Source organism: Euleptes europaea, chromosome 8 (assembly GCF_029931775.1).
Source record: "Euleptes europaea isolate rEulEur1 chromosome 8, rEulEur1.hap1, whole genome shotgun sequence".
In the NCBI taxonomy this organism is placed as follows: domain Eukaryota; kingdom Metazoa; phylum Chordata; class Lepidosauria; order Squamata; family Sphaerodactylidae; genus Euleptes; species Euleptes europaea.
The window spans coordinates 54521890-54548422 of NC_079319.1; the positions used below are offsets into that span (position 1 = coordinate 54521890).

Sequence of the window (26533 nt, forward strand, 5' to 3'; positions counted from 1 at the left end):
GAATTCCAAGCGATGGGCGATGGCTTCACAGGAGAAAGTGGTCTCAGAAAAGACTTTAAGTTGTTCAAAGAGGCATTTTTCTGTTTCTGTGCCCTAACAGCATTTGTTTCTTCTTGAGGCCAATTCTGTACCCAGCTTCACACAATCCAGTGAAGTCTGTAATACATTCTGTGTGTCATTTTAAGACTCTTCAAACTGCAAACTAGTGGCTTCTCCATCATGCCCTGACATTTTTTTAAGTCTCCCCCCCCTCCTCCTTTAAGTGCACTGGCCATCCAGCCCAATGAAGAATTCTGGGGAAGAAAAACCTTGCTTACAGTGAGGTGACATTTTGTTTGGCCTTCAATAAAAAGGTACTATAATCCTGTTGTCATATAGGTCAGTAGAACCATCCCCATAGATTAGTGTTGAGGAAAGAGCAGCTAATGCTTGCCTATGGCTAGCTAGGCATTCAGGCTGTGGGGAGATTTGAAGCAGGCTCCAGCACAGCTCGCACATTTACACTTGCTCTTACTGCTCTGATTCTCAGGTCTGGAAATTGAAGAATTCCTCAGCATAGCAGCTGGCTGACATCAGTAGGGTTGCCAGGTCCCTCTTCGCCACCGGCAGGAGATTTTTGGGGTGGAGCCTGAGGAGGGCGAGGTTTGGGAAAGGGAGGGACTTCAATGCCATAGAGTCTAATTGCCAAAGCAGCCATTTTCTCCAGGTGAACTGATCTCTATTGGCCAGAGATCAGTTGTAATAGCAGGAGATCTCCAGCTACTACCTGGAGGTTGGCCACACTAAGTTTTGTCCCAGCATAACTGACCACCTGTCAATTTATTATCTAAAGGCCAAAGTAGTTGTGACGATATCCTTGTTTCTTCCATGAGAATATCACCAATATATTAAAGTAATTTAAAAATGCTGTGAGGGAATCAGGCCCTCAGCATGGTGCTCTTGTCCCTCTCCCTGCTCTTTTCAATTGCTAAAACAGCTGCAATGTCTGTGGCTGTTTTGACACTATGCAGAGCGGGGGTACAAGAGTGCCTCAGCCCACCATGTGGCAGTCTCTGGACATTTTTAACCATGTCTCTCTCTCTGAGTAATCTATGCCATAGACAGGTGGCGGTTTTCTTTTCAGGTAACTCTTATCTGATCTTCACCTCTGCAAAATGGGTGTTGCAGGTTCTTATACTGTTTGAAAAAATCTACGAAGTCTATTTGATTAGAAAGAACCGATAAGATATCATAAAGTGTGTGAAAAGCAGCGCCACTCAAACCATTTTCTTAAGAACTAGTTACCTTAGCAAGGGGCTTGTGGATTTTTACAGAAGTAAAAAGTACAATGGAAAGCAAAGAGAGAACTGGCATTCTGTTGGAACATGCTGGTTGCTACCCATTAATCAGTATTAACAAAAAAAATTATACCTGTTTCCCTTGCTCCAAATCTGCACTGTATCCCCCCTACTATATTACATACCTGTAACTTCCTCTGTTCACATCATCACCTGCTGAGAATTATCTTTTAGTTTTCTATGCTCTTCATCAACGATGAGCTCGCATTGATAGTGGACAGTTGCATGTTTTCTGATCATCCAGAGGCTAACATATATGTTCACATCATACTTCCAGGCAACCGAAAACTGCACTTGGAATCACAAGTGGTTCACCAGCATAGCAGAGAAACCAGCTGAAGCCACTCAGATCATCCATTGCTGTCTCATGCTTTGAGTTACTAGAATTTTGTTACACTGAATGTGGTTCCCAAGGTACAAGATTTGCCTCTGCCTGTATCTATAATGAAAGGCATAATAATTTGCTTGAAGATTTACTGGGGGCCAGTCAGAGATGTTGAGAGTTTCATTATAGCTGCCCCTTTGATTTTCCTGTACATTCAATTGTGAGGCATGTAGGAGTCTACTTCTGATTGGGATCTCAGTACAAGGGGAGGTTTAAAACTCCTCTCTCCCCTTTTCCTGCCCCGAGAAGCCACTATTGATCTCACTGGGGAAACATATGGGTGTCCTTAAAGTGCTCCCTGGGCCATTTCAGATCCTGATCAGAACCTGTCTCTCACATTGCTGAATAACTCCACTAAAAATAAATAAATAAATACCGGGACTGCCAATCATAGGATTCCCAGCAGCTTACCTGGTTTGGCCTTGTAAACCAGACCCATTCAGAAGAACAATCCTGGCAGCTGTACTGTATGCGTTGTTAGGGGAGTCAGTCAGGAATTCAAATATTTGTCTTTTTGGTAGGTTTCTTTTCATAGATTGAAATAAATAATAATCACCCAATATCCTCAAAACAGTACCTAGTGATGTGAATAATTGTAGCATCATGTCTTTACAAGCAGCTGGATGCTGCAGTCAATGAGAAATCATACTGCAGACCACAGAGTATAACATTCTCATACTTTTAGAGGGTAATTAATTATTATCTTAGGATGGTACAATGCAGGAAAAAAGAGAAGGGCTGCAGGTTGGTGGTAGAAGCCATCTTTTTTTCATGCAGAAGATCCCATATTCAGTTTCTAGCATATCCAATGAAAGGGCCCTGACCTGGATGGCCCAGGCTAGCCCGATCGCCTCAGATCTCGGAAGCTAAGCAGGAGCAGCCCTGGTCAGTATTTGGATGGGAGACCACTAAGGAACACCAGGGGCACAATGCAGAGGCAGGCAATGGCAAACCACCTGTGAACATCTCTTGCCTTGAAAACCCTACAGGGTCACCCTATGTTGGCTGTGACTTGACGGCACTTTACACACACATGCACCAACGAAAGCATCTCTGGAGTCAGTGGATGGCATGACATCTAGAAGTTTGGTTTATTGAAAAAGTGGGAAACAGATGTTATTGTTTCCAGATGCTTCTTAGTTTAAGGAAGATCCAGATTTTAATGGACTGTTCCTTATTTCAGAATGTCATAGCCCATACAGCATAGCAGTTGTCATGTTTCAGAATACAGCAAATCCTTATTTTAAAAAGAAAGCTGGATCAGACAGCTCAGCAACCATACCTTGGTTTTGTGTAACAGTAGTGAATACCAAATTGGAATAAAGGCTCTACTTGTGCTAAAAGTGTTCAATGAAAAACCTTTCCCCTATGTACCCTCTGTCCTTTTGATTACAGAACACAAGGACGTTAGTAGTCTTTCAGTAGGCTAGATCCACTGCACATGGCAAGGATGTTCGGCTCATAATGGGACCTCATGCTGGAGCAGAGCAAAGTGAAACTACATTTTAAAAAAAGAATAGTCTGCTTGTGCCAGCTGCTGTAAAAGCACAAGAACTGCTACAGAGCCTGTCTAGTATACCCCTGGATGAATGGAGGAGTGCAAATATTTGCAGAACAGAGCTAGTTGCTGATTTGCCTTCTGCCTTCAAGTTCTTTGGATCCAGCCCAGAGCGTTTAACTCCAAATGCATTAAGGACTTTGTAACCATGACAGGCTGTCACTAGAAACTGTATCCCATTTATAATGATGGGTTTGTATCCTGTCTCATACAACTCAGGAGTATGTGCAAACAGAACTTATTGATTTGCTACTGGTTTACTGCTTGGCCTTGGAAGACAGAGCAGGTGGCCGTTGGCACTGGTGGCAGAGATCCTTTGTTCTTCACTTCCCTAAAGAAAAGGACTGGTGGTAGAAGAGAAACCTATAAAAGCAGCTTTCATCAGCAGCACACGGCATTGAAGATCAAAGTGCAACCCCTGAAGAGCAGCTGCTTAAACATTAACCAAACTTGCGCAGTTTTTCTGCACTTGCTGTTTAAAGCTGCATCAGGAAGGCAATGAAAACATAGTCCTGATAGTATCGACAGAGCACTGTGGTTGCAGAATGCTTGCTGACACTTGGTGGAAGATAAAAGTATCTAATCAACTGTGCTGGAAGGCAGGTGTCGACTTTCAACTGTGTGAGATGCAGCGGCGAGAGTATGCGGGAAAGGAATACGGACAAAGCATTCCAAAGTATTCGTAAAATATTCCACCTACTGGCAAAATACTATGGGAATTTTATCCCCCAAAAAGAAAAAGAAATTGCTGCTCAATAGCCAAGAATCTCCAGCTCTGTAACAACACTGAAGTAATAGTTTTTTTTTCCTTGTAGATATTCCTGCATATACAAATCATTGGGAAACATCAACTCTGAGCAAGCAGCTAAAATTGGCAGGAGACAAAGCAGCTGTGCTTTAATAATTGCTAACTGAGGCCACTGCTGCCAACTGGGGTTGTTGCTTCTCCTGTATGAATCTGTTAAACAGCTGAGTGTCATCAGAGGCCCTTCTCTGCCTCCAAAGGTTGAATACTGAGATAGGGCCTTTTTCCTGGTTTGCACTAACTTTGGCATTCCCTCCTGAGAGATCTTTGCTTCGGGTTGTTTCTGTTGTCTTTTAGGCATAGGGGAAATACGTCCTGTTCCTCAGAACTCTGGGTGATGGGAAGATAATGTTTTGCTCCTGGTAGATGGTTTTTATTGCAGTGCCGGTTGCATGGTTGGGCACAATGCCATGATGTGCCTTTAGGATTTCTAAAGATTTTTTATTGGGTTTTGCATGCCTGCACTCATCATCTGTGTATTTAGGGTTGCCGGGTCTCTCTTCGCCACCGGTGGGAGGTTTTTGGGGCGGAGCCTGATGAGGGCAGGGTTTGGGGGAGGGAGGGACATCAGTGCCATAAAGTCCAATTGCCAAAGCGGCAATTTTCTCCAGGTGAACTGATATCTATCGGCTGGAGATCAATTGTAATAGCAGAAGATCTCCAGCTAGTACCTGGAGGTTAATAAATCAAACAAAAAGGCACCACTGTGCTTATACCACATAGGTTTGGAAATCAGCACAGGAAACAGGGTACAAAATAGCAAATTTCTTATTGGTGACTAGAACAATATAAATTGACACTCTTGTCTTATTTGTAAAAATAAGACAAGAGTGTCAATTTATATTGTATGTTTGAATAATAGGATTGAATATGGGGCTGAAGAAAAGGCTGTGAAATGGCCGTCCCCCATCTCATCTTTGTGGATTTATACCATTTAATGGATATTCTACATGATCCCCCATCTCATCTTTGTGGATTTATACTATTTATTGGATATTCTGCACGATCTGCACTTTTTTACTATGCAGAAGAATACCCATCTTGTACTTTGCATAGAGACTTCATCATACATGCTTTGTGTATATATGTATATATTTAGTAGGATAGTTCATTTAATGTATTGTTGTTTGCACAATTGTAAGTTGTTATTGTCTTGTTCTAGTCACCAATAAGAAATTTGCTATTTTGTACCCTGTTTCCTGTGCTGAGTACCTGGAGGTTGGTAACCCTATGTGTATTGCTGTAGGTCTGCATATAACATTTGTCTTGTAATAGTTTTGTGATGGTTGCATTTAAGATTTGTATTTAACATTTTAGAGACAGCATGGTATAGTGGTTAGAGTGTTGGAGCAGGATCTGAGAAACTGCACTTTGAATCTCCACTCTGGGGTGACTTTGTGCCAGTCACATACACACAAAGCCTAAGCTACCTCACAGGGGTATCGTGAAGATAAAATGGAGAGGAGACTGATGTTAGCCACTTGTGGCCCCCATCAGGGAGGAATAATGGGGTATGAATAAAGCACATACATACATAAATACACACATAAATAAATACATTTGTGTGAGTCACTGTGAGTGCCATTTCTAGCAGAAAGGCAGGATATAAATGGTTGTTTTAAATACATGAATAACGGGGAAACATCAGTTCTTTGTTTATTAAGGGTTTTTGTATATTTTAAGCATGTACAGTAAAACAGGAAAACGTCATACATAGATCTGCTTGTCTTCTGTGAGCCTGCAGGTACACTTCACTCAGAACCTACCTCTCACCTTGAGCTGGTTCTGTGATCCTCTAGAAGCTGCAGAAAAAAAACCAAGTAAAATGGCTTTGGTTGTTTGATTCTATGGGGCTTCTTTGGGGTACTAATTTGTATGTATTGGATGGTTGGAAGATAACAAGGAACTGAACCTCCTCTCACCCTGGCATGAAAGCATCATTGTGATAAGGGAATAGGGTTTGCCATAGCTGGGACAACAGCAGTAGGAAAGTACTTAAATCCTTTTGGTACAAATTGGATTGGCAGAATTAATTGGCTTGCGGAGCTGGTTAGAAGTCTCAATGCAGAAGAGAATAACTCCATGCTAAGTATTGGTCCAACAGCCATTATCAGTGTTAATGGAGCCGTCTTCTTCCTCTTCCCCAGTGCAATACAGCTTTGGCTTTGTCCTACATAGATATGTCACTTTTTTCTGCTTCTCCATAATGTGGAGGGGGAGGTTTATGATAGTGAGATTGCAGACATCTCTGCCATATGTGCCATGAGCAAAAGGCCATTTTAGCAACCCAGCATTAAAACTTCACCAGGATTGGGTAATCTGTGTTTGGAGATCATGGGATAGGATATAGTTATTATTTTATATCATGTTGCAGCCTGCCCAGAGATACAGAAGGCTAAACAACATTTACATCTGTTTAACTGAGTTACATCATTTATTGTTTTGCAGTTTTGTGGAATAAGCTTTGAAAAGCCCCAAATACTTTACATTGCTGGTTTCCCGTGTGCAAAAGAAGTGGCAAACCCAGACTTAACACTACAGGATTGTAAACTAAAACCTACAAATTACCTCTTTTACTGTTGTTTTCACAAAGCAGAATCAGCGGAACTGTGATATATTTGTGACGATTTTAAGTGTTATGGGGTTTTCACATTGCTTTGTATTGATATTGTTTGCTAATTGGCCATTTTGTTTTAAGGCTTACCACCTTGTGGATCTGCCAGACATCATTAAATACATGGAGCTACTGCAGAATAAGTAGATGGAGAATCTATGCTCAATGGACTGTAATTCCAAAAAAACAAAAAGGGAATTTACAAATCCACAAGGGAGCAAGACACATATTCTGCAAAGCAAACCAGGCCTGTTTGTTTGGGCAATGGCTCATAACTCCAACGGGCTCTTCAACATGGCCTGTGAAACCAAACTACAATTCCCAGGAAGCAATTTGATCATCTGTATTTATGCAGCACCATCAGCATGCATGCACTGACAAGGTGGGAGAGAACTCTCAGGGGAGAAACACTTTTTTTTTTAAAACTCACACTGAGCCAATTCCAAATGGCGCTGAATGGAGCTCACTCACCACTGCTTAAGAGGTGGTTTTCAGTCTTTTGGCAGATAAAATTTCATTAACTAGCAGTAGAATTGCCAGGTCCCTCTACACTACTAGCGGGAGGTTTTTGGGGTGGAGCCTAAGGAGGGCAGGGTTTGGGCAGGGGAGGAACTTCAATGCCAGAGTCCAATTGCCAAAATGGCCATTTTCTCCAGGTGAACTGATCTCTATTGGCTGGAGATCAGTTGTAATAGCAGGAGATCTCCAGCTAGTACCAGGAGGTTGGCAATCCTAGCTAGCAGTACGCTTCAGAAGTATTTTACTGTTTCCTAAGGAGGAATAATGACAACAGTGAGTATCTTTGTCCAATAACAACAAAACCAAACAGATAAAAATTTATTCATCAATCTTCAGATATAAACAGTTTGTTTATGTTGGACTCACAGAAACCCTGTGACATTCCCATTTTTACAGACCTGGAGACCAAAAGTGAGAGTGACCTAATCTTTATTCTCCCATGGACTCAGTGGATGACCTGGGGTAAATCATTCACTCTTAACTTCAATTTCCCAATCTTTAAAAATGATCATAGGGTTGTCCTTATTCAGAGAGACAAACAATATAAAGCTCTTTGGAGCTCAAGGATGACACATACATTCTCATCCCCATTTTTAAGTTAATTGACTAAAATAGTAACCAAGATCAGGATGTTAGTAATACTGTGAGCTCTTTTAGAGTCAAACCCGATACTAGAAATAGTTGTTTCTCTTTTAAAAAAATATATGACAAATTCTTGTAGGTAGCTACCTTTTTAAGCAGAGAAATGGCTCTAGCATTCCGTTCTGCGATTTCTTCCTACAAAATCCTTGCTCCCCAGAATGCTTTTCTACCCACAGTGCAAATTAAATGTTTGCCCATACCTCCTCCTCCCATGGGCATAAAAAAACAGATGGCAGGGCTGAATACACTCACACACAAACATACGTACACACGGCAAGAGGGGACAGGGTTGAATAGCCCATCCCCTTGCTTATCCCTTCATTCATGTGGACAGCCTCCCATGCCTGATTTTAATTTTAAAAAATCCACTGGCAGAATGTTATGTGTCTGTGTACATTCTAGTTTGTGCTCAGGAATGGTGTGCAGGCCTCTTGAATAAGACAACTGCACAGGGAACACTGCATATGGCATTCCAGTTGCATGAACAGGTTGCCTCTGAATAGTTTTGTAAAAAAAATTCCACAGCTTGAAGGAGGTGGGGGTGATTTTCACGAATTCCCCCCCCCATCGTATTAGATCTCCACTTCTCCCTTAAGCTATTCCTGAGGGTCTTCTGTCCCACAGGAACAGCATTTCAGAGGGCAATTTCTGAGGGAGGAAAGGGAGGAATTAATTGGTGAAAATTACCCCCCCAAAGCCATTAACAGTGCCATCCTATGCAGAGTTACTCCAGTCTTCGCTTGGGTTGGAATGACTCTACACAGGATTACACTGTACATTGTTATAATCAATCTCAAAAAAGCATCTGAAATATTTCTAGGGATCAAGGCATCTATCCTGTAAATACTGCTCATCTAAGTAGCTATACACATTAGGGTCGCCAGGTCCCCCTTTGTCACCGGCAGGAGGTTTTTGGGGCGGATCCTGAGGAGGGGGGGGTTGAGGAGGGGAGGGACTTCAATGCCGTAGAGTCCAATTGCCAAAGCGGCCATTTTCTCCAGGTGAACTCATCTCTATCAGCTGGAGATTAGTTGTAATAGCAGGAGATCTCCAGCTAGTACCTGGAACTCTAATACACATAAATGTCCACATTAAGTAAACTCACCAGGATGGATCATGTGAGTGATGTTGTGTATGTCTGAAATTCCATCCTCTAGTTTCTCAAAAGCAACAGTCTTCTGCTTTCACTTTTGCATCCAATCCAGTCTACAGGGCCGCTTCTTACAAAGAGGGAGTGTGAACTTGTATTGAAAAGTCACAGCTCTTACAAGCAGTGCATTATTATTTTATTAATTTGCTCTTTTTTACATTATGGGAAACATTAATCTATTTACATTTTTTTGTCCACATACCAGGTCAGTAGATATTGATAATCCTATGAAAACCCCATTCATAATGCCATACATTGCTCTCCATCTCTCTATACCCTCCATCGATAAGCTTCGCAAGTTGTATACCAGTTTTGCAAATCAAAAACATACTAATTATCATGACTGGGAATGCAGGTAGACTGTGAGTATGCCAGTGATTTACATTCTAGTTAAAATATGCATTATAACTTAGAAAAACCAAGCAGTAAATTCACAAACATAAATTTTAAATTAAAGTGATAGTGCACACCAGAACCTCAAGGGAACACCCAATAAATAAATTGAAATATATTACAAATAACTTATTCCTATATACCTGTTCAATATTAAAATGTTTAATCCATTACTTCATCTGTCATTACAAAAAGATTAAAGAGTATTTTATGGAAAGGTCTGCAAAAATATAATAAATACTTTTGAACTTTCAATGTAGGAGGCCAAAACCAAAGATTTTTTAAAAAAATATCCCACCACCCAGGAAAACCCAAACAGATCTGCCCTCAAAAACTGATAACAACAGTTATCTCACTTAAGCAGATTTGGGTTTGTTTGCTTTTTAAAAAGACACAAATTGATTAAAATAGTAAGGGCACAATCCAGCCAATGCCAAGCATGTTTTATTCCCATTTGTTTCAATGGAAGAGTTTCAAGCCCTTCCTTAATTCTCCTGTTGAAATTAATGGGACACAAAGTACTTAACTTTGCCTGGATTATGCTCTAAGTATATCACTGTATGCTTGCATGGTGGTATATAATGTTGTGTGTGTGTAAAGTGCCGTCAAGTCGCAGCCGGCTTATGGCGACCCCTTTTGGGGTATTCATGGCAAGAGACTAACAGAGTGGTTTACCAGTGCCTTCCTCTGCACAGCAACCCTGGAATTCCTTGGTGGTCTCCCATCTGTGGTCAATAAGGGGCAACCCTGGGGAATAAGCATTCAACTTATAAGGCTGAATGAATCGAAGGTGTGCTTTGCCAGCAAAGGAATTGTCAGGATGGGACTCCTGTCCAATGCACCAGTGCAATCTGACAAGCCACAACATCATGCTTGCATTGTACACAAGTGTTTAGAATCTGTTTGTCAACTGGGTCTGCTAGAAAACCAGGCAGCAGTTCTGTCCGCACAAAGAGACCATATAAATTATTAGGCCTCATGCTAATAACAGATCCTTTCACAATACATACCCAAAATATTTTGTGACACAAAAATAGGGTTGCCAACTTCCAGGTGGTTGAAGAAAAAAGAACTAGCACAACTAAAAAAAAAGTAACCAAATTCATAATCAACAGGACAGATCGAAGTCATTATTTAACCCATTAGGGGCTAAGGTATTGAATAGATGTATGAAGCGCATTTCATTTTGCAGGAGCACTTTCTGTACATCCCTATGGTCATGTGGGTGATCACGATAAACCCACAACACAAAGAACCTCATATCGTTTTCAGAATGTTTCTGTTCTACTTTTTAGACACTGTGCCTTTAAATAAATCTAGTTGTAACATCATGTGACCTGTGAGCCCTATATCTGCTTGATGCAGTGCATTGCAACCTAACTTTGATCTAGAACAGGGGTCGGCAAACTCATTAGTCAAAAGAGCCAAATATCAACAGTACAACGATTGAGATTTCTTTTGAGAGCCAAATTTCTTAAACTTAAACTATAAATTTAAACTTAAACTACCTATATAGGTAGGTACACTGTTTATTAACTTAATAAACTTTAATTAAAGTTTTAAGTCTTAATTAAACTATAGGTACACTGAATAAAACTTGATATCATACTTAATAGTGATCTTATTTATTGATAAAAATTAAATTGTAAGTCCCTGCCATTTCCCCCTCCCCGTCCGGAGTCCTCGTCTGGAGGCCTGGTGTACTGCCATAGAAGCCTATTGGTAGACCTGGCCTCCGGCTGAGTCCCATTGGGCGGCCAGGTGTACCCATTGACGTTCTTGGCAGTAGACCTGGCCTCCGGAGGCCCATAGAAGCCAATTGGTAGACATGGCCTCTGAACGGGGACTTTTTCCCCTCCTCAAAGTCCAGGTCTACCGCCAAGAAAGCCAGTGGGTAGACATGGCCTCCCAATGGGACTCAGCCGGAGGCCAGGTCTACCAAAGGAAGCCCGCCCCGCCCAACAGCTGATAGGCGGGCAGGGGGGCTAGGAACTGCAGAGCCGCCCACCCAGCAATCGCGCGGCTAGAGGGGAGGGCAGGCTTTAGCCTCCCAACCATTGAGGGCAAGGGAAAGGGGGACCGGCCATTCTCCACGGCGGGGGGGGGGGTGAGAGACAGCGCGCCCACTCTCTCTCTCAGGCGTGCCGGCTCCGCAGCCCGGCTGCAGGCGCAAGCAGGTGCAAGAGCAGGGGCTCCGAACCAAGTTCGGAGAGCCGCACTCAACGGGCCAAAGAGCCGCATGCGGCTCTGGAGCCGCAGTTTTGAGACCCCTGATCTAGAAGGTTTAGCAGCCCGTCTTTTTGGGAGCCAAAAAATCTAAAAATCTAAAAATTGCAAAAAGTATATTATAAAGATTAATACGTTCAATTTGTTTGAACGACTTAAAAAGAAAAAAACAAACTGTATGGATTATATATTTCCCTATTGGTATGCTTTCTAACACATGAGAGGTAAGCTATTGTTGTCTATCCTTCTTATTGAATTCTTATATAAATATAACGGAGATTATATGAATATAATATTTTTATAGGCTGATGAAGCTATGCTTGGTGAAAGCGCTAGAATATCCGGAATAGCGTTTCCTCCTTCTTTGGAATGATGTGGACCTCGTGCCAATTACATTGATATTACTGATCAACTTTTGGATCAGAAGGACTTTGCCCTGGATAGACTTTGGACTCTTGACTTTTCCATTCAGCTTTTCCATTGTATTTCATTGTAATTTATTGTATATATTATATATTGTACACCTGTGGTGGTTTCATTTGTAGCACTTGTTAATGAATTGTTCGTTTCTTTATAATTGAGTTGTGCTAGTTCTTTTTTCTTCAGCTTCTTGTTGCTAGTATTGTGAGTAGTTTTTGCAACTTCCAGATGGTGGCTGGAGATCTCCCACTCTTGCAACTGATCTCCAGGTCACAAAGATAAGTTCCCCTGGAGAAAATGGCTGCTTTGGCAAATGGACTCTATGGCAACAAAGTCCCTCCCCAAACCCTGCCCTCAGGCTCCACCCCCAAAAATCTCCAGGTATTTCCCAACCCGGAGCTGGCAACCCTACATATAAATGTAGCTATCCTAACCTACAAAATTTTGGGCCTCAGATCCTGTTTGTATTCATTTAGGTGTACGTCCAAAGAAAATCACTGGATCTTACTAGTAAGTACCTGTGTATATGCTTCCAAAATACGAAGCTATCAGATTTATTGCATAATCCTGATACAATTATTCTCCAGTAGCCTGACAACCAGTCTTAGCTTGTTTCAAAGAAGTTCAAATAGTCAGCAATTTAGCTGCAAAAGTGTGTGTGTGTGTTTGTTTGGCTGCTGCTTTGTACATCTTCATACAAATGAGTTCCCAAATCTCTTTTATGATTAAAGATGGCAATTGGCACTATGTAGACTGCAAACAGTGTGTGAGCCTTCATTGCTACTACAATTTTAGGGAAACGTGTTCTAAAAATAATAATAATAAAAAAACCCTAGCAAATACAATGCATCTGAAGCCTTGCAAACCAGACTTTTGACAAGTTCACTTAATGTGATGCATGTGACGAGTTATACTGGATTTTTCATCCTTTAGTTTTTAAAAGTTTAAAATATTAAATTATTTAGCCCTTTACTTGTAAAACACAACAGTGATATCTTGTGCCCTGTTTATAAACACACAGCTAGGATATATCAATGGCTTTGAGAGGTAGCAAATTCTCTAGTGGTTTTATAAATGTTTTATGAAAGTTTTCCTTGCCTGAAACCTATTACCTCTCCTAAATTCTTGAATAAAATTAAAGTTAGCACCTGCCTACGATGCTGTCTTATGTGAAGTGCCCTGGCATGGCCTGTTAATGTGCATTTCCAAAAAAGGTCAGCTTTTTTTAAAGGTAACTGATGATGTTTTGAGATGTGGACTACACGATTATGCCAACCATGCCATTAAGGTTTTCACAGTTGGAATGTTCTGAATGTTCCAGGAGCGAGGGCATTGAAGCCACCTCTGGTGAGATGCAAAGTACACATTATCCATACTTTGTTATGAAGCATCTCTTGTTCATAGACAGATCTCCCTTAGTCTTGTGACAAGTAGGGGCCACAACCTGCCATGTTCAACATGGGTGCCCAGGTAAGAAAAAGGATGCTTCAAAGAACAAACGGACTAGGATTCTTAACATGGCATCTGAGAGCGCACTAACAAAAAAGGACTACAGATGGCTCAGGCCCCAAATATATACTCGCTTGAGTCAATGGAAAGCCTTGTAGTGGTATTGTCAGCAGGATGTGGACCAGGCTTTGTGAGTGAACCCACTAACTCCACGAAGGCACAATCTGCTAGTCCTATAGTGACCTGTGGTCAGGGCTCATATAAAATCTCCTTCCTATCGTGCATACTAGTGGGATGCCACTGGATGCCATTCTCAAACTCTGTGGAGCCTGTTGTCCCCACTGCTGCCATGATAGCTGGCGCAAAGATGGCGCAGGCAGAGTGCTTTCTCACCAGTCTTGTTCCTGGGGATTGTTTACTGCTCTTGATTCCAAAGAACTGGCCTCTACTTATAGAGTGCCGCCTTTAAAAACTGTTCTGTGAAGAAATAGTTCTCACCCGCTGATGACCTGTGATGATTCCTTGATTTAGTTAAAATTAAGTCTCCTCTTTGTTTAAAGAACAGACCGAAGGAGAACATGCACTCAGGTGTGAAACATACGATGTAAGCAGTCTGATTTTTAGTGTGCAAACATGTATTTCATTTACAGCAGTCCAGCAACAAATGATTGTGAATGCATGCGTGATATCTGAGTCTCACCAAAATTAAGACATCAACAAAACCAAGGATGCTTTTTGTACTTGGAAGGAAATCCCCCCTCCCCCCAAACCGGATGTAATCCATACACTACAACAGGAATTGATAATATTACACAATCTTTATAATTCTCACTAGTTAGTTGGACAAAATTATTCCTTCACCCATTTTTGCGTCTCATCAGTTCATTATCCTTTTATTGCCTTTTCCAAAATACATGATTTCCTTGGAAGATTGATTTTCCAATCTTCTGCAGAGCAAAAAAAAAAGTTCTAAAGTAAGACTGAGGAAATAAAAATGAGGCAGTTTATGCAGCTGCAGGGCTCTATGGAATCAGGTACAACTCAGCTGCAAGATTCGCTGCATCTTTTACTCAAGCCACAGGTCCTCACCAGGTGAGAAGCTATGATTCGGAGGATCCGAATAATGTGTGCCATCTGTGTTTTTTTTTTTTTAATAATAGTCATAAGAAGAAGGGATTCTGAGCAAGAGCTCCTTTCATTCTTAATGAGGAAGACAACAGAATCTTAGTTTACACCCTGCGATACTGGATCTCCAAAATACCATATAATTGAATATTGCTGTACACTAGATAACAGACTAGTTTTAAGGACCAAGGATGAGTTAATTGGTGCAACTACTGTACAGGTGTTTATATGTGTGTGTGTGTGAGAGAGAGAAAGAGAGAGAGAGAGAGAGAGAGAGTGCGTTTGTATGTTTTGTGGGAGTCTTTACATGAGGCAAAGTGGTAGCAATCAGTACATGTGACAAAGCATTAGGATGACATGGGCAAACCTTTAGAAAGCAAGGATTATTAGCGAAAATTTCTTGGAGGACTGACAACTACGCCACAGAAGTGTTACTTCATTGGGAGAGAAGAGAGAGATAAAAGGAGGGGACATACAAATACTTATTGGTGTCTGTGAGCATGGACCTAGAAGGGCAGATTATACAAGAGATATTTCTTGCCATTAAGAGTCCTCTTGCTTGGATCCCTTCATAGCCTGGTCTGGGCTTCGGGGATGTAAATCTCAATGCTTTCGGCGCTTTCAGTGGCTGAGTTCTGACGGACAGATGCGGCTCGTTTGGCAGCCATCAGCCGTTTCCGGGCCTCCTGACGCTGTGAGCTCTCCAGAGAGCGTTCCCGTATGAGTGGCACCTGACCTTTCGATGGCTTCTTTGGCACTGGAGGAGGAGCCCTTCTCTCCTGATCAAAGCAGAAGGTTAATGACATTATACAGCTTCTTAGGGGAAAAACAAAAACAAAAATGGGGTGGGAAAAAAAAGGTACTAGGACAGGTCAGAAGTTAGAACATACATTTTACCTAAAGTTCATTAGTTCGTATCTGACGTTTGCTCTTCATTGAACTGGCTTTTGCATTCCTAGACTCATAAAATAATGCAATCTTAAGCAAGAAAAGGGTGGCATTAATAGCAGTGCTAGTTTTCCAGGGCATGGTGTTTCAGCCACATGCCTGGTGTTGAAAGGGCTGAAGCTTCCACAGCTAAACATTGCATGTAGTTCCTTCTGAGGAACTCCTCTTCTTAATACCAGGAATTAGAAAGGACAGTGTCTTATACAGTACCACCTCTTAAAGTAATACAAAGTCATAAATCTAAGGTTATCAAAAAGCAGCTATGTAATGAAGGCAACCTATCAACCCACTGTTAATAAAAGTTTTGGAATTTCTTTATCAAATTATCAAATTAGAATAGAGTTCAAAAGGTATGAAAGACACACATAATGAAGCCCCCCCCTTATGTACAATATACATATACAACACTAAATGGGCTTACAACACTGAGGATTTACGGATATAGTTCACAACCATATAAGCTAGCAGGCTGATGTAAGTTATCACAGCAATATATATATATATATTTTAAAAACCATGTGCTTAGGAGTGACTGATTTGGGTAACCGCTCACATAATCCATTTTTTGGCTATTGCCATAAAAGTGCTTCTTAAAGCTTAGTAGCATCGTGCTCAATCAGCACCAGACGTTTATAATGTAATTACAAACTCAAAAAAGCTGTTGGCAGTGACTCAAGAGTCATTGTGAGAACATATATTAATCATCACTTTGGCATCCAAAGATAACATGGTTAACAAAAGAAAACTTATATATACATGCTATATATACATACATATATATATATATATACATACATATATATATAAATTCAGAAGAGGGAATCTTTAGAGAAAAATGAATGTTACATTTGGCCTGGGAGGATGCTTCAGTACAAAGTGCGTGTTTGCAGACCCTAATCTGGTCTGGCCTTCCATTATGACTGTGCTTTCGTAGAGCAGGGATTGTCCATTCCTTTACACTGCATAAGTTTCATTTTAGTTTCTAATTCTCTCAGTGTTGATGACAACTGCTTCATTGCTCAATCTGTAAGGGCATTATAACTGAACAGAATTTGTTCACAAGTTACATTTCTTCAGCATGCAAAGGTTGATCTGCATTATTTACTCAAGGCTGAGAAGTAGATGAGCAAATTAAAAAAAAAACAATTTGTAAACACTGTCTTTAAGTATGGAAAATGAACCTCAAGTTTAAGATCCTAAACACATCCATTAAGCTCTGAATGTCATGGTAGCTGTGTACTATAGAGTCTCTATGCACCCATTAGATGTGGCAGAAATACCCCCTTTTCTTTCTTTTGTTGTCTGGGGCCTTTATCAGCAAAATAATATTTTCTTAATACTGGTAATAAAATATGTTATGCAATAACGTCTCTTGACACCTAATGAAAAATGTTGGTGTTGTATTATCATCTATAATTTGGTGTTTTGTCTGTTGAGGGACTCGCAGTAGTAATTCACTTCTAGTTTGGTCCATTAAAAAAGAAACAAAAAAGATGGGCTGCTTGCAAATTCAATGCAGTATAAAAGGTGATGGTTCACTAATTATGTGGTTTAATGAAAATAATTATACTTCAAGGAATTTTGCAGGGCTCCCCTGAATTTGACATTTAAACAATGGGCATTACGGACAGAAAGTTAAATACGTCCTGTAGATTTTTGGCTCTCCCTTCTGAGTATTTGTAAGGGATTCATTTTATTATTTGTCAGAAAGAATGCATAATGCTGTTTGTCAGCAACAGATGAGAACATGGTTAGTGTGTGGAATGCAACTGGTATGAGACTATTTGACATGAAAACTTAATCCAAGATTCTTCCCCATCCTTTATTTCCTCTCCTTCTTATATCTCATGCAACAAATTTATGGAAATACTGAAGATATAAGGGGAAATCCCAGTTCTTCAGAGGAAAATTGACATTTTGAAAACAACCGGAAATATTTGCACCTTTATTTGATAACTACTCCACTTGTTTATATCTTTCTGACTCAAAAAAATGGGTATATACAACTTTCCTTAGTTATAGAACTAATGGATCCTAAAGAGTTTTCAGAGTACTGTGCTTAAATGCACCAGCTTCATTTCTTAAAACAGGCATTAATGCAGATATTGTAGATAAAACTAGCTGTAATGAAAAACAATCAAAGGCAGTTTCGGATTGTCTAAACAGCTTGTTAGGAAAAGAAAGGGAGAACAAACTATCCTGGTTCACAGTATGAAACTGAATCGGTACAGAGATGACTTAAAACTTTTCTGGATTAGTCAGTACCTCCCTGTAAAAGAATCTGCAGCTTCCAATTCTGAATATTTACTTTGTTCTTTCTCTACTTCTGGAAACCATCTACTCAATATGTTAACCTTGCTCTAGGTCTTAGGTAATACTAACATTGTGCAACATTATTAAGGTTAGAAGGGGAGCAGTATATTAAATATTTTATTGTTAGAAACATTACATTATTTTCTACTTCATCGTGGGTGAAAGTATTTCGAGAGTTTCAATTTTTTAAAAATGTTCTCCCCCCCACCCCTGTACAATTTTGGGCTCTGGAAAAGAAGAGGAACAAAAGTTCTTATACAAAAGTTCTCAAATTCCCTCCTCCTCTTCCCCCTGTCAACTGATGTATCGTTAGAACTCTTAGATCAGCTGCATACTTCCATTTCAAATACTTTTTAAAAGGTGTTTCTGCTATTATTGATGCTACGGGGGCAGGCCCAGAACATTAAACATATAAACATATGTTCTTCTGTGCTGGGTCCCATTTTTTATGTGCCTATTAATGCTGCATGATAATGTACTGTAAGTGGTGGGTATATTTTGCCCAATAGCTGCTCCTGACACAAAGGCTGAAAACAAACAAACAAACAAAACAGACAAGCCGTGTCAAAGCACAATAAAAAGTAAAACCCAGTTTACTTAGAAATGCAAGAGATCATTATTCGCCAATCCTATTTAACCTTCCAGAGCTAGATTATGCTAAGTAAGATAAGTGAGGTGAACCCAGTTATGAGATCACGTTCTAAGAAATCAAACCAAAAGCAATGACATGAGAGGTTTACCACGTAACTTCTATGATGATGTGGCTGGAGAATACCCACACAGTTATCTGTGGGAATGGGGGTTGGTTACCAAGGCAGTGATGATTACAGTGCTCCCCTAAAGTTCTTGCTTACACATTTCAGAGTGCATTAGTAGTAAACAGAACTCTTACGCTAGGCAGTACTACAGACTGTCCATATTATTTATTTAAATTTAAGAACCAATATATGAGGCAGTTCCTTCCAACAGTTGATTATCTAATATGATTATACGTTAAGTATAATAAGACAAATGAGCACATTCCCGTTATTCAAGTCACAGAAACAAGTTTGGCTTAAAAATATTCCTGAAACATATTACAGATAATACCCCAGGTAATTAATATGTAAACATTTTTTTACAATGAAATTAATCTGATACGAGCTCCATTTCACGTTTTTTTTAAAACGTCAGTGCTGTATGCAGAGGCCTATTTAATTTGTCCAGTATTTGTGCAGGGTTTTAAATGAAGCATACAAAATCGACAATGTTCTACCTTCTTGTCATGCGGATCCATCTGTTTCCAATTATTGGCCTTTAACTGATGAAGTTCATCAAATTTCATACTAATATTTTCTATGGACAACTGCAACATATCCCAAAACCCTGCTAAATCCTGGGAGGCTGGTCTTGGATGTGCATTAGGATTCTGTACAACAGAAAAAAAGGGGGAAAAAGAACATGAAAGAAAATATTTTGTTCAGAAACCATTTTGGAAATAATTGCAAAAACCTTCTTACTTTTTACCTCAGTCTAATGACAGTAATTGAACTGTTTTATTAGACTCACCTGGATTTGAGACACAGGTTAATTACGCTAAATAAACTAGAACTTCTCTTCACTCAGACAGATTTGTTAAGTGTTATTAGGATTAATCTGAACAGAGTTTACCACAGGAGTGAACATCTTCAAAGTGGATTCTTTGATAAGGAAGACTATTGTCTGATTCATAGTTAATTATATGTTTTGTTTCACTGATGGATCCTGTCTGCCAGCAGCTTATGTCTATAAGACATATGATTGATTTTTTAAATACATATATAACCTATATATTTTTTAAGTACAGTGCTAGGTCAAAGTATTAGTTCGTATGGCATTTTGTGCTTCTTTTGATATGCCTAAAATGCTGTGTTCTGGGATAAATATTCATTGGTCAACCATATGTTGCTTCTGCTCTGGTTAGGCATAAGGCCTTGCCCAAATGTATAGTCAACTTGATAAATACAGTTGAGACCTAGGGTTAGGGGTATAATCCAGTAAAGTTAAAGTTGAAATGATTTCAGTTGGTGAATTAAGCACATGTTCAACTCCTGATGGAAATGAATGGGACTTTGAAATGATTAACTTCAATGGTGCCCTAGCTTAGAAAGCCACCCAAATTGAACAAAATGTGTCTGCAAAACTCTGCCTGTGAGTGGATGCACAGGACTCTCCATATGCCCAAGTGTAAAGAAAAATGGTGGTGTGATGTCAAGAACCAGAGTAGAACCCAACTGCATAATCACAATCATTACTGTTAATACGACACCAAGAAGAATTCAAAGAGGTGCGAGAAATACCGGGCCATTGCAATAACATGGACCATGGCAGTGATATTGTTTATTGAAGACAGCGTTATGCATGTGTGCGCTTTATGTAGAACTCTTAACCTGCATTCTGATTGCAAACTGAACCACCATTAAGCAAAAACGTGCACACACCTGCCCTGTTACAGGGCTTGCACATGTACCTTGTCCCTCCTTTTCACACGGAATGCAATAAAAGGTATCCTGTTTAGAAACTTAACTCTGGCTAACCGTGATGAATGAATGCAGGGGCATGGCTTAACTGGAGTTAGTTTTCTCCTCACTAAGCAGAGTTTAACCCACACTTAGAGTCTTTGTTCATGGAAGAACCATGAACACGAGTTAACCAGCATACTTGCATTTGTTATGCCATGGATAGCTGGATTAGTTTCTAATAAGAGATTTCTATATTATGCTCCGTGTGGGAAAGGTGGGGGAAAGAGTAGGGTTGCCAACTCCAGGTGGGGAAATACCTGAAGATGTTGGGAGTGGAGCCTGAGGTGGGTGGGGTTTTGGGGAGGGGAGGGACTTCAATGGGGTGTAATGCCCATAGAGTACAACTTCCAAAGCAGCCATTTTCTTCAGGTGAACTGATCTCTGTTGCCTGGAGATCAATTGTAATAGTGGGAGACCTCCAGCCACCACCTGCAGGCTGGCCTAGGAAAGAGGGAAAAGTGAAGCACCTGCTGCACAGTAACAAGCCATGTTCATGCATGTTTTACCTTAATTATAGTTAAATTTGCTCTATAAGTACAACGTTAGAAAGCATGGAAAAGTGACTTATCCTATTTATGAGGAGAGTAAAACTCCCTTTGTGGGCAAGTTGAACAGCCACTTGTTTCTGTCTGTGTGTCTAATCCATGACTGGTTGCTTTGCCATTATAAAGATATGTGAACACATCCCCTCCCCCCAAAAAAGGAAAAGGGAGAACCACACACACACACACACACACAACCAGAGGTACAAGAAGGCTTCCCGTTCTAACAGCTAGCAGCTGTAATGACATACCCATTATATTGTCAAATATAATAATTAGAAAAAAATTGCAGTGATAATAACATACATTGAACAATAAAGACAAAAATTAATACCAAAATTACAAATACCCATAACACATCAGCATATAACTAGAAATATGAAGTTCTGCAATCAAAAAATGGGTGTGGAATAGATCAGACGTTCATCAATACAGGCAAGATATTTTCAAATGCTCTGAATAATTTTCAAGGGAGGACAGTTGGTTAACCTGCTTTAGATGATCCTTATTCACTGGAGGCATATCTTGAGAGAAACTGCACCTTTTTATTGAACTTTTTCCATTCACCACCATCCTAGAGATGATTTTGTGTATGTGTGTTACAACTGTATGAATGGGGTTTTTTTTATATTTATGAAGTGCGTATTGTATTAGACACGGTAGCATATAAATATTTGTTTGCACTTATAAGTATTCTTAGCTCCTGTACTGAATTTCTTATCCTTTGATACTAGTACAGTGGTGTCTATTTTCTCCTCCAACTGCCAGGTAGTAGCAGGAGATCTCCTGCTAATTTAACTGATCTCCAGCCGATAGAGATCAGATCACCTGGAGAAAAATGGCTACTTTGGCAATTGAACTCTATGGCATTGAAGTCCTTCCCTTCCCCAAACACTGCCCTTTTCAGGCTCCACCCCCAAAATCTCCCGCCGGTTGCGAAGAGGGACCTGGCAACCCTACCACCGATACTTCCCCTGGCACCTACCAAGCTTTCAGAAAGTGGGCAGGGTCATTGTAAGCTTGTAATTGGCAAAAGAGTGAGATTGCCAAGGAGCCCAGATGTCCACCAGCTGGCCTACAGAGAAAGGGGAGTACCTCCCCACCATGGCCAACTTACAGTTCTCTTTGGTGGTTGCTATGACGGTTTTACTCTCTTTTCTCTGAAGCTAGCTTGCTCTCCTCCCAGCAGTTGCCACAGTGTTGAGATGAGAGCAAATAAGCTGCAGAGAAGGTGTGTGTGTGCCGGAGAGGGCAGGCCCTTTGTTTCCATCCCTGCAATGAGGCTTACAGCTCACAGCTTACCCATCCTCCAGGAGTAGCTGTTTTAAGGTGGGAACAACCCGCCAACTGCAAGCCCTACTGGGCAATGACCTTACTCTCTTTTCTAGAATATGGGGTGAATGTAGGGTTGCCAGGTCCCCCCTGGCCAACAGAGTGGGATGGGGGCCTTTGATCTATGGGTCTTCCCCAACATGGAACTCACCTAGGGATGCCAGCCTCCAGGTGGGGCCTGGGGATCTCCTGAAATTACAATGCTTCTCCAGACTACAGAGATCAGTTCCTCTGGAGAAAATGGCTGCTTTGGGGCGGGGGCAGACTCCATGGCATTGTACCCCACTGAGGTTTTTGTCCTCTCTAGGCTCCAGCCCCAAATCTTCAGAATTTTCCCAACCTGGAGCTGGCAATCCTCCACCCCCATCCCCCCCTGCTAGCAACCCTAACTGAGGCACACAAAATGCAGGGTTGCCAGCTCCGGGTTGGGAAATACCTGGAGATTTTGGGGGCAGAGCCTGAGGAGGGTGGGGTTTGGAGAGGGAAAGGACTTCAATGCCATAGAGTCCAATTGCCAAAGCGGCCATTTTCTCCAGCTACAATTGCAACAGTGAAATCACATAAAATTATCGATGTGCAGAAGAGGTCTTGATTACACATGCAACAGTGAAATCACATAAAATTATCGATGTGCAGAAGAGGTCTTGATTAAACATTTGGGGATCTTGTCATGGCTCCCCAGAGTCATGTGTCATTTGGCCCTGAGAATAGGGTTGCCAGGTCCCTCTTCGCAACCAATGGGAGATTTTGGGGGCAGAGCCTGAAGAGGGCGGGGTTTGGGGAGGGGAGGGACTTCAATGCCATAGAGTTCAATTGCCAAAGCGGCCATTTTTCTCCAGGTGATCAGATCTCTATCGGCTGGAGATCAGTTGAATTAGCAGATCTCCTGCTACTACCTGGCAGTTGGCAACCCTACCTCAGAACAACCCCAAAGGTGTATTTTTCCATGTTTCCTATAAACCTTGGAGTATCACTAAGGAAAAGCCAACACTTGCTTTAAAGAGCAAAGAACAGAGAGGTTTTTATCCCCCCTTACTGCTTCTCGTTTTTAAATCAGAATCTTTGAGTACCAGAAAGTGAGGTGGAAAGAGTACTGAAGCAGAATTCAAAAGCCAACTATTACAATAGGAGTAAATTTTAAGTGATGATCGTTAACAGCTGTGCAACTTCAAAGAGTACACTCCTTCTTAACTGATGCTCAGAGATCAGGGCAGAGCCAGGCTCCAATGAAGCCTATTATAGCTCCCCTGCCAGACCACTTCAATACTGTTGTTCTTTGCTTACGCTGTAATGCAGCTGCAGTGTTCACTGTCAGGCTAGGCCAGGCCTCTTCTGTCCCATGCTTTCCCTTGATGAATGCAGCAAATTGCTCCTCCCCCAGACTCAAGAAGGTCAAATGTATTGCAGTACAAAATCCGCCACTTGCCAGAGCATGAGAAAAGAAACCAAGAGAAACTGAGCCCATATTTCCACGATACCGCAGAAAGATCTGAAGATATTATGGAGATCAAATCAGACCCATCGCTAGAAATTTTATGGCAAGGGAGCATAAGTTCACTGGGGAGAGGAGGACAAGTCAACATATCCCCATCATCTCAATCCCTTAGACTCATTGAGTGGTCCTGATGTTATCATGAGTGGACTGTAGTGATGTTATGGGGTGGCAACTACTGATGTCACGCTAACTTAGTATGAATAACAGTACTGCCACATACCATTAGGTTACACACCACATGGATGTGTGTAGTCATAATTTGAAGAGATGAGCTATTTGGCAAACTTAAAAAACATGGAATGAACTATGTGCTGAATATAAAACGAAGTTATATGGCTTCTACAATTTACATCTGAAGTAATTGTCACACATATGCACACATTGAAGTCTTAGAAGAAGCCATACCATATATACTCAAGTATAAGCCGAGTTTTTTAGCTATGATTTTTGGCTTAAAAAACTCACCTCAGCTTATACTCGGGTCAATACGGTAATTCGCCTGCCGGGCCCTCTCCCAGCGCGCTCCCACCGGCCAGCTGATGGGCGGGCTGTCCCGCCTTCTCCCCCCCCACCTGATCGCGCCTTCTGCGTGGCGGCGGTGGTGGCTTCTTCCCCACCCCCCCCACCTCACCCGGGCCGGTCCTCCCGCTTGCCAGCTGACCCTGCGGGGCCTCCTGTGTGCCACCGCCACTTGCGCGCCTGGAGCCCGGTCAGGGCGCCTGGAGCCCGGTCAGGGTGCCACCGCCACTTGCGCGCCTGGAGCCCGGGGGGGGGGGTGCATTTCCCCCTTGGCTTATACGTGGGTGCCTAATTTTTCCCCATTTTTGGGGTGAAATTAGGCACCTCGGCTTATACTCGGGTTGGCTTATACCCGAGTATATACGGTATATTATTAATATGGCATACCATTGGCTATCCAGAGAAAAATGCGCACTTATAATCATACTGTGGGTCCTTTGTTGATTTAATTCATGCATCTATATTCTTTTCTCAAGAGATGTCACGGGGCATAAGGTTGGGGGTTAAGATTCAAAGCCGAGGGGTGGAAGAGATGGCAATTAATCAGTGCTTTAATTTTTATACGGAGATTCCTACATTGTGCTTGCCTGCAAATCACCCCCTCCAAACTAGAAATTATCCCCTAATAACAGGTAGGTAGAGGTAGATTGTTACAGCATGTGTATGTGTCTAAAGTGCTGTCAAGTCGCAGACGATTTATGACAACACAGTAGGGGTTTTCAAGGCAAGAGACTAACAGAGGTGGTTTGCCAGGGCCTTTCTCTGAGTAATGACCCTGCTGTTCTTTGGTGGTCTTCCATCCAAGTACTAACCCAGGGCCAACCCTGCTTAGCTTCTGAGATCTGACGAGATAAGGCTAGCCTGGGCCATCCACGTCAGGGATTGTTACAGAATAGTGAAGAGAAAAACCCTATGTGCTCATTACAAAATGCTTGTAGTTCCTGCATTCAGAAGAAGGGATTTAAAAATGATTTATATTCTCACAAATGCTTTATTTTTCTGCAGTGCGAGATGGTACAGAATAAGGATGCTTGGATATTATGTCTCCTCTGCTCTTTGGCCTTCTGCAGTGGAGTACTTCTTTTTCTGAGAAATTCTACAGTTTAAACCTGCCTGAACATTATATCTCTAAAGAACTAATCCTAGATTTTGGGGAAGTGAAGACAAGAACTTGCTGTGGTTACCCAGCGGTGAGTGAAAATCATTCTGCACGTGCTCAAAGGCATACATTCTTTCTCACCGGCAAGTTACAGCAAGGTAGATTGCAATGGATTGTTTAAAAAGAAATCAGTCTGAGATTCATTTTTCTGTTCCTGTCCTCTACCCATGACCCCACCTACTCTTGAGGCAAATTTCCTACTGCGAACAGAGGAAGCAACCCAAAAAATTCTCTCCAATTTTCTGCCTAATGTTCTTAGTTGTCACGGGGGACATTAAAGAGCAGAGAAAAAAACAAGAAAAAAGGAAAGGGACTGAGGTTATTATTTTTTTTGCCGTCCAGAGACAGCAAGAGACGTTCAGAGGTGGTTTGCCATTGCCTGCCTCCATGCCACTACCCTGGTATTCCTTAGTGTTCCTACCAAATACTAGCCATGACCCTGGTATTTCTTCCAAATACTAGCCAGGGCTGACTCTGCTTAGCTTCCAAGATCTGATGAGATTGGGCTTTCCTGGGCTATCCAGGGCTGTGTCCGCACTGCATGTTTGCCGCTCCGATTTCTGCGGGGTTTCCTTGCATGTTCCTACTTCATCTCACCCGAAGGATTCCGAGGATGTCTCCAGAGCACAATTTCTCCGCGGTAAGAGGATCCGCTTATACGGCGGATTATAAAAATAAAACATGTTCCTCACGCGGAGCAATGAAGTGGGAACATGCAACCCCGCTGAAAGCCCACCGCCCCGCCCCCCATCCTTCCTAACTACCCACACTCGTTTCCCCCCCTTTTCGGCTTTGCAAAGGAGGAAGGGGGGGAAATTGGGGGGGGTTGCAAGCATCGCCTGCCGGATTCCGGTACAAACTCCCAAGTCAACCGGAGTGGGGCGGGAGGGGGCAGAGGGGGGAGGGGGGCAGAATCAAGGCTTGCAAAACGAGCCCCCCCCTTAATTTGCGTGCTTAGATGCGAGAGGGTGGGATGGCGGCAAGTCCCAGCGGCAAGTTTCGCTTTCCCCTTGAACTCCTGCCACGCAGTACAATTCTCGGGTTTTTTTCCTTTTTTGCCGC

General features: G+C 41.7%; 2 protein-coding genes across 5 annotated transcripts in view; one reads left to right on the plus strand and one right to left on the minus strand.

The window, feature by feature from the left end:
* Nucleotides 1-26533, plus strand: part of LOC130481581 (myosin regulatory light chain 2, smooth muscle minor isoform) — a 198849-nt gene that overhangs the window by 59972 nt on the left and 112344 nt on the right. The gene's annotated exons all lie outside the window — the stretch shown is intronic.
* DLGAP1 (DLG associated protein 1) overlaps nt 14866-26533 on the minus strand; it is a 183522-nt gene continuing 171854 nt past the window's right edge. For all 4 annotated transcript variants that reach the window (XM_056854303.1, XM_056854302.1, XM_056854304.1 and 1 more), the window contains 2 exons: nt 19140-19292; nt 14866-15402 (listed from right to left, as the gene is read on the minus strand). In XM_056854303.1, coding sequence (XP_056710281.1) covers nt 15193-15402; nt 19140-19292 — 363 coding nt within the window. In that variant the 3' untranslated portion in view covers nt 14866-15192. The remainder of the gene's footprint in view (nt 15403-19139; nt 19293-26533) is intronic.